Consider the following 9,509-nt stretch of genomic DNA (forward strand, 5'->3'; position numbering starts at 1 on the left):
TATATATATATATATATATTGTCTTTGGATATCTATTCACATCGGCCTTGCCTTTATTTTCTCTTTTTGCATAACATTTGGAAATCTAATCGTCAGTTTTGATTGCTATTTGCTAATCATTTACATAGTTACCAGAATAGTTATTTCTTCTTAATTTTTTGATATTTTTTCTTATGGTTGCTGACCGTTTCACCCAAAAATAGATTTCTCGGTTAAAGTTAGTATCAAGAAGAATCGGCTTACTGATAACCCAAATTACTTCACTTTCTTGGGAATTCGAAGAATAAAAAGAATCGTGAAAATAATAGGTAAGGAAAGAAAGCTTAAAATAGAACGCTAATCTCTCCCAGAATTGCGGTTTGAACACTTTTAATAAAGTAAAAAATTGATTGCATATATTGATCAAAATTCAGATGTCTTTACAAATGAGGATCGGGTCCTTATAGATACATAATTATAACGGTTTCCCTACTTAATTCTGACTTGTTAATGGCATTAATTGCCTTGATTGCTCGTTACTATATATAATTGTAACGGTGACATTAATGACTGAGGATTCCCAATAATCACGGTTAATGTCGATTTCCCTACCTTATTTATAACAGATTCATGAACCTTCCCCTTTTATGGTCTTCATTCATCTCGTACCTGTTTCTCCTTTTTCAGCTATCAGGACCGGTGCCTTTTCTGGTAGAACACAGGGGGTATTCCGCACATGCCTTTCAATTTTTTTTAATTTACTTAACTGAATATGCCACTTGTCACCTTGCTAATGATCCACGTGTCATGCCATTTTTCTCACTAATACACTGATATATCTCCTTTTATTCTCTTATTCTTTTTCTCCTTCTGAACCTACAACTATTTTGATTTCTCTTTAATAGATATTAAATAATAAATTTCCTGTTTATTCTCCTAATAATTCTTTTTGTTTTCTTAACCTACGACAATCGCTTTTTGTTAGGGATATCAATTGAAGGCGGAGTTTCACACTAATACTCTTCGTCTTTTTCCTTATCTAAGCAATTTTGTTGTTTCTCAAAAAAAAAGAAAATTGTATTTAGTTATTCTCTTATTTTTTTTCCTTTTGAAACCTACAGAAATTTTGACTTCTCTTTAATAGGGATATTAAATAATAAATTTTCTGTTTATTCTGCTAATAATTCTTTTTTCTTTCCTTAATCTACGAGGAGTTTCACACTAATTCTCTTCATCTCTTTTCTTATCTATCATATGGCAATTTTGTTGTTTCTCAACAAAAAAAAAATATTGTATTTAGTTATTGTAACAGCCCAGCCCGCTAGTGATATTGTTCGCTCTGAGCCTAGGCCCTCACGGATTTAAAACGCGTCACTAGGGTCTAAGGCTGGTTGATAACTTATATACCCAGCATCTCTCTTGTGTTTTATCGATGTGGGACTCTGTCTAAAGTCTGGGATGTTACATACACTCCCTCTTATGGACTGCCTGGGGTGTTACAGTTATTCTCTTATTCTTTTTCCTTTTGAACCTACAAAAATTTTGACTTCTCTTTAATAGGGATATAAAATAGTAAAATTCTCTGTTTATTCTCCTAATAATTCTTTTTTCTTTCCTTAACCTACGACAATAGGTCTTTGTAGGGATATCAATTGAAGAAGAAGTTTCACACTAAGGGTGTGTTTAGTATGAAGGAAAACATTTTCCGAAAAATATTTTCCAACTTTTACATGTTTGGTTGGCTTAAATGTTTTGGAAAATAATTTCCTTATGAACTCATTTTCCTCCCAATGGAGGAAAATGTTTTCCTTATCAAGAGAAGGGAAAACATTTTCCAAAACTTCTTCTCAACCTTCCCCACCTTCACCAACCCACCCCACCCCTCTCCAAAAAAAATTTTTTTTTTCAATCAGTTTTTCCTTTATCACCCACCCTACTACCCCTCCACCCCATCGCACCCCCACCCCCACCCCACCAAAAAAAATTATTTTTTACCTTATTTTTTTTTTTTTGCAATTTCAAATTTCTTTTTTTTTCGTTTTTCTGCACCACCTACCACCCACCACCCACCCCCCCTCACCTGCCCCCCCCACCCGCACAAAAAGTTTTTTTTTACTTTTTTGTAATTTAATTTCTGTTTTTCGTTTACTGCCACCCCCGGCTCCTCGCCCCTCGTCCCCCCCCTACCCCCCTCCCCCCCCTGTAAAAAAAAATTGTTAAATATATTTTTCAGTTTTAATTTTTTTTATTTATCGGTTTAAAGGTTCAAAATTTTACAAGTTCCAAGATTATGAGTTCGGAGGTTTATGTGTTTGGAAGTTTACGGGTTAAGAAATTATAAAGTTTACGGGTTCGAAATTCCGCGGTTTTGAAAGTTTAGCGGTTCGAAAGTTTATAAAATTTGTGGGTTCGGAAGGTTGTCGGTTTGAAAGTTTATGGCTTTATGTTTATTATATCTAAATTATTTATGAATACTTTTGAGAAGTCATTTTCCTTAATTTGTGTACCAAACACCGGAAAATGAATAAGATTACTACTTGTTTTCCAAGAAAACATTTTCTTGGAAAATATTTTCCACGGAAAACATTTTCCATTATACCAAACACACCCTAATTCTCTTCAACTTTTTCATATTTCTTTCATATGGCAATTTTATTGTTTCTCAAGAAAGAAAAAAACTTTATTTGTATTTAGTTATTCTATTATTATATTTTTCCTTTTGAACCTACAGAAAATTTGACTTCTCTTTAACAGAGATATTAAATAATAAACTTCCTACTTATTCCCCTAATATTTCTTTTTTCCTTTTCTTAACCTGCTTTGTTAGGGATATCAATTGAAGGAGGAGTTTCACACTAAGTAGGCGTTTGGCCATAAGTTGTGAAAGTTTTTTTTCAAAAAAAAATAAATTAAATATGTGTTTGTTTATAGAATTAATTTAGTTTTTGGGAGTTTTTGAAAACCAAAACTTCAAATCTCAAATTTAGCTTAAGACTTTTTTATTAGGCTGAATCATGACAATTTGGGAGTTTTTAGCCTTTTAACATGTTAAAACTTGCCACAAAATTTATGTCCAAAGACATTTTCAATTTCAAATTAAACTTCACCCAAATCAACTTTTTCAAAAAATATTTGGAAATCTATGTCCATACGGGTCCTAATTCTCTTTATCTTTTTTCCTTTGTCATACTGCAATTTTATTTTTTCTCAAGAAAAAAAAACTTATATTTGTATTTAGCTATTCTCTTATTCTTTTTCGTTTTGAACCTACAGAAATTTTGACTTCGATTCAACTTTTATTCCGTTTGCTTTATGGGAAATTTGGATTAGAAGGAATAAGTTGGTTTATGACCATAAAGTATATGAATTAAATATGTGTGCTTTATTACAAAAGGTAGCTGAATTTTACTTCTTAACAAATCACTCTATTAAGAAGAAAGCAAAGACTCCTATCTATATTAAATGGCACCCACCGGATCATATGTGTTATAAATTAAATATTGATGGATCTTGCAACCCGGATCTGTGCACTTATGGGATTGGGGAATTATTCGCGATCATCAAGGTAATTGGATCATAGGCTTTGCGGCATCTGTCAGGCAAGGGGACCCTATTCAAATAGAACTGCTCGCACTCCTCAAAGGGTTACAAATTGCCGTCAAACGGAGGCTCCTACCACTGATCATAGAGACGGATGCACAAAATATAATTGGTATGTTGAAATCACCAGCTATGAAATGTATTAACATTATTCATGATTGCAGGTCATTGCTCCAACAGCTGGATAGAGCTTCTGTACAAGTTATCTATAGAGAGCAGAATGATATAGCAGATAAGTTAGCCAAATATGGTGCAACACAAGAAACGGAGCAATGCCTACTTTTTGACTCGCCCCCTTTTTTTGTAATGTCTTGTTATCTACAAGATTACCAAGGCACACTTCATAGCAGGACTACACGGCATGTTAGTAGGAATGTTAGTCATTCTCTCTCTAGTTCGTCTGAAACATCTACAATGTGTAATAGTTTATGTAATAGGGTTGTCTCTCCATTAGGGGGAAGACACCAATCTAATTCTACTTTTGTACAAATGATGCCTTGTAGGCATCTACGACTCTAAACTCATGTAAATGTTTGCTATGTATAATATTGCCTATCTTTCCTACCAAAAAAAAAAGAGGATAGGGGTATTAAATAATAAGTGTCCTACTAATTCTCCTATTAATTCTTTTTACTATGATAATCACTTTTATTTTGGATATTAATTGAAGGAGGAGTTTCCCACTTGTTCTTTTCTTCTTTTCCTTTTTTGTCACACGACAATTTTATTTTTTACAAATTTTTTCTTTGTATTTACAATTTTATCCAACTAAAAATACGTTTACTAAAGGTCAAAAAGACGAACGACAATTTGGTAATGGTTTCATATTTTTAATAATATAAATAGATATAGATATAAATATAAATGTATAGTTTTTATGGATATATATGTAAGGTGTGGCGATAGGATGAGTACATTTTTCATATATATTATTAGTTAAATAAAATACAAGTGCACATTAGTTGTATAGTACTACATCCATGTCAACCATATTAATTTGATAAATCCAACAACCAGTACTGGGCGATCACGTTAAGGTCCTCTTCACGATTACTGTTACATCTCATCGCCATACAGCAATATTTTTCAGGTCTACATCGCCAGGACCAAATTTCCACTAAAGAATTCTTGTGTTAACAGTGACAATGAATAACATAATTACATTATCTAACCACAGTAGGCTAATTTATTAGAACATGGAACTTGAAAATGATATCTAACAATTACATGGGCATAGGACATTTTACCTACTTCCTAAAATATGTAAAATAATTCAAAACAAATATATAGTCTAAATTGTACCGTGGTTTTCTTATGGTAACTTTAATTGAATGTGTAGGATTTATGGAGATGGTGACACACAACGACCAATCCTAAAAAACTACTCTTTCCCCAAAGGTTGCCCAACTGCCGCATCAATCATTCAAGGGAGACCGAGTTTACTATCCCCAATTAATGTTAAGAGGCCGTAATATCTTGTTACATTTTACCGTGGTTATACTTCGGAGCAAAGATAAAATTGTCTTCGTGTGACCTATAGGTCATGGGTCTGAGCTATGGAAGCAGTCACTAATGCTTGCATTAGGGTATGCTGTTTATATCACACCTCTAGGAATGCGGGCATTTCTCGAACCCTGCGTGAACGCCGAATGTCTTGTGCATTGGGCTCCCCTTTTTTTTCCTTCCACTATTATACATACTGGAGAAAAAGATTCTACGCGAGCTCTAGTTCTGTGGCATAATGGCAGGACCGCTAGGGGAGTGGCTCTGGGTATAGATAGGTTTGAATCTACCACATTTCCAATAACTGACATCTGAAAAATGAAAAATAAATAAAATAAAATAAAAAATGGAAGGGTTATTTTTATAAAAAAAAACTCCAAATAAAATGCCAAGTGGTCACAGGTAGAGGTGGAAAAATGGTTAAAAGAAAACAGTTATTCGCCCATATTATCCATTAAAAATAGGTTGGATAATAATTTTTTTAAAAACGGATCGAATATGGGTAAGAACCATATTATTCACTTAAAAAATGGTAGGTTCATAAAAACCCGAAAAGCCGAACCAAACCGAAAACCAAACCAAACCGATCAAAAAAAACCGATACTTTTTGGTTTGGTTTGGTTTTGGTTTTGAATTTTAAAAACCGATCAAATTTGGTTTGGTTTTGGTTTTAATCAGAAAAAAATCGAAAAAAAACCGAAACAAACCGACCATAGGAGTAGCTATTCCAAATTTATTATTACACCTATATATATATGCATATTTTTATACAAAGTTTCCAAATTTTATGATAAATGTTACTCCCTCCAGTCCATAATAAGTGACCAATTTACTTTTTTAATCTGGTCCAAAATAAGTGTCCATTTATATAATCAAGAAAGAATTCAATTTGTTTTTACAAAATTAACCTTATGTACATATCCCTAAAAAGTTTTCTTACTCCTCATATTAAATATTTAATTAAGGGTAGTTTAGTCATACTAGGTATTTTTGCATAGAATTTTATATTTTCTTAAGGGGCGTGCTAAAAGCAAATTGGTCACTTATTGTGGACCGGAGGGAGTAATAGTTTGCAATTTTAGTATAGTTCTTTACCTTTACATTCTAGTTTGATTGGTAGTTTTCTTTTGTTAAGTGTAAGAATCAATTTCGTGTTAAAAATAATATATTTTTTATTAAGTCCTTAAATTATTCATCACTATTTGATTCAATTATCATCAATATATCTTTGTAAATAATAGATTTCTCAAAGGGCAATTGATTTGATAGTATTACGTTGAAAATGTGGTCGCCGGAATATGTGTTTGGTAATGTATGTCTTATATTTAAGAAAAAACAGACAAATAACCGAAAAAACAAAAAAACCGACAAAACCTGACATAAACCGAATCGAGAAAAAACCGACTTAATTGGTTTGGTTTGGTTCTAATATTTGAAAAACCGACTTACATGGTTTGGTTTCTTTTTAGGAATAAACCGATCCAAACCGAACCATGAACACCCCTGGAAAATGGTTATCCAAATGGATAACCAATGGATAACTAATGTGTTTAACTTTTATATTTGTAAAGCCTCAAATTGGGGGTTCCTCAAGTTTGGGAGACTAGAAGCCATGGATAATATGGATATCCATATTATCCGCCGAATAACCCGCTTTTTATCCGTCTCAAATACGGGTCGGGTCGGATAATTCATACATTTTTGAATTACCCGTTCATATCCGACCCGACGCGCCATTTGCCACCCCTAGTCACATGTCAAGAAAATTCTCAAAAGCAAATAGTGTCTCAAGAATTGGTATAAATAATAGTACTAACTAGCCCGAAAACCAGAAAAGGGAAAGATGGAATCCCCCACAACAGTTAAAACCTTAAAATACAAATCTTCTCAGAACCCTGCTAATCTTGTTATAGCAGAACATCCTCTGCAGTACAGATCCTTTGTCCAAAACCATATCCTAAAAGATGCATCTTTCTCCTCTTATCTCAAACCAGAAGAACATATCCCCGAAGATTCCGAAATAAACGTGTTTGATGCAAAAAAATATTTCAGTGAAAGCAATGACGACTCCTCTCCAGAAACCCAAAAGAACTTAGCAGATCAATCCGAATTAGCTTCAGTTCCTCGAGTTTCATCAGTTTCTTCCGTAGATAATGGCTACGGAAGAAACTTTCGTGCCAATTCTTTTCGTGCTACTCCAACTGCTTCATCTGAAGCTAGTTGGAATAGCCAAACTGGCTTACTATCAAATCCTCCAGGAGCTATTGCAGTTTCATTGAGAAGTACTCGTAATGAGAAAAAAAAAGGTTCTTTTAGTACTCGTAAATGGTTTTTTTGCCGAAAATGTCCTTGCTCAGGGAAGAAATCGGTTCAAGTTGAGGAAACTAGCTCGGAGCCTAAAACAGAAACTGGGACGGAATGTTTTGCTACCAAACACAATCATAAGGTACTTGAAAAAGCTACCAACATCTCTCACAAAAATTCGACTGAAATACAACAGGGAGCAGCACTTCTAAACTCAAACGGACATCTTCAGAGGCCGCAGCCATCACAGGCTCATGTCGCCCCTTTAGAGGCAATAAATAAAATTGGAACAATACAGAGAAGATTATCAGAGTCAGAGACTCATGTAAGGCCTAGCACAATTGCATGTCAACAGCGCGTGTTGGCATCATCAGTTAGGCCGTATACTGAAACTGCAGGGGGATTTTCATTTCCAATCTTAAACCAATCAACGCAAGCTAAACACGGAATCAAACCTCCACCAACAAGGTCCATTTCTCCAATACTGGAAGATCCGGCCCGAGATTCATTAGAAGTTTTTCAACCATCTTCAAGAAAATCAACAGAATGTAATTTCCCGTTCCCAGGGAGCCCGATTTCGCGTGTGACAGCAACAGACGATGACGTTGCAAGTGACGCAAGCTCGGATTTGTTTGAAATTGAGAGCTTTTCTACTTCGATTGCAACTTCTTGTCCTATGTACCGCCAACGAAATTCACTCGACGAACCAGCTACCCCGAGCGTTGCAGCTACAGAGTGTTACGCACCTAGCGAAGTCAGTATCGATTGGAGTGTTACTACAGCTGAAGGTTTCGACCGTGCTAGTATTACTAATTATTCCTCCATCTCTGAAATTGACAACGTGGCAAATATGAGACTTTTCAGTGGCGGCAGTGGTGGTGGAAGCGGCGGCGACGGAGGGAAGTGGAAGGGGAGTGGATTGTTGAGTTGTCGGCATGAGAAGGCGGTAAATGTCGGACCAAAACCGGTGAAATTTGGGTTGCCCGAGGGTCCACCATTGCCATTAATATCTGCGGCAGGACATGTGAGTAATAGGGTAGTGGCCAGAGCTAATAATAAGCCACCCATTGCTACCTCTCATTCTGCACGCTTGTCTCTTGCCTTTGCAGCATGACAAACAAGTTCCTTGACACTCCCATGTTTTTATGTTTTACTTATTCCATTCATCTTGTGATATTTTTATTGGAGAGTTAAAATAAATTTATTTTCCAAAAATATTTTAAATTATTAATAATCGTGTAAATTTTATGTTGCTTCATAATATGTAAAGTTTATTGCGAATTGACACCCCCAATTAAGTAATTTGATCATGTCTCTCTGAATTCTGCCACATAAAATGTAATAGAGAGAATATATTTTTTATCAGTACCTCTGATTTTGCGATAAGCGGACGCACATTGTAATAAGAGGGGTCATCAGCATACGAAAATTTCAGCAAAAACTCCAGATGTACTTACAAATATCTTCAAGAAGTAGTCAAGATACGAGTAACAATTAATTTTTATTTGTGATTTTAAAGATACGTGATTTACTTCAATACCAATTAATAATCAAAAAATATGAAGTAGAAATGAAAGAAATAAGTGAATCAAACCAATGTTACTCAGCAGTGGTGACTTCGAGCTTAGTGACCTCGAGATGAACTAAGAGCAATAAAGTAAGAATAATAAATGTAAGAGACACTTCTGACGAACACTAAGAGAGAAAAGTAGGATAGTATATTCTTTTTCCAATGATTAGATGGTCATACAAATGATTGGGGTCCCCCTTATATAATAGGGGAACCCTAAATAAGGTACATTTCTATTTACAGTGAGGAATATTATTGGTACAGCTGTCTAACAGCCTAGTACGGAATCGTACAATCCTATTTCGGAATTTGCGTCGTGATTTTGGGGACGTGGCAGGAATCTTGCTCATTCTGTTAGGAATCCATAACGGCTTTATTTCAGGGTCGAGCATACTCGGCTTCGGGTTTCCTCGTACTCCTATCTTCGGACATTGCATTCCATCATCGAGCTTGAGTCTAGTCTGTCGACCTCGAACTCGACCTTACCCAAACTCGGACCTAAGGCGATCTTGGAAATCGGGCGTGTCTGATCTCGACCGTATACACAGATATT

General features: G+C 35.0%; 1 protein-coding gene across 1 annotated transcript; it reads left to right on the forward strand.

Annotated features, from left to right (window-relative positions):
- Positions 6,919-8,792, forward strand: LOC109234256 (protein PHYTOCHROME KINASE SUBSTRATE 4). The gene has a single exon (XM_019400162.1). The coding sequence runs from the start codon at positions 6,926-6,928 to the stop codon at positions 8,498-8,500; it is 1,575 nt and encodes a 524-aa protein (XP_019255707.1). The 5' UTR covers positions 6,919-6,925; the 3' UTR covers positions 8,501-8,792.

Source organism: Nicotiana attenuata, chromosome 11, assembly GCF_001879085.1.
Source record: "Nicotiana attenuata strain UT chromosome 11, NIATTr2, whole genome shotgun sequence".
NCBI classification, from domain to species: domain Eukaryota; kingdom Viridiplantae; phylum Streptophyta; class Magnoliopsida; order Solanales; family Solanaceae; genus Nicotiana; species Nicotiana attenuata.

Coding starts and splice junctions, on each gene's coding strand:
- LOC109234256 (XM_019400162.1), top strand. CDS start 6,926: ATGGAATCCCCCACAACAGTTAAAACCTTAAAATACAAATCTTCTCAG.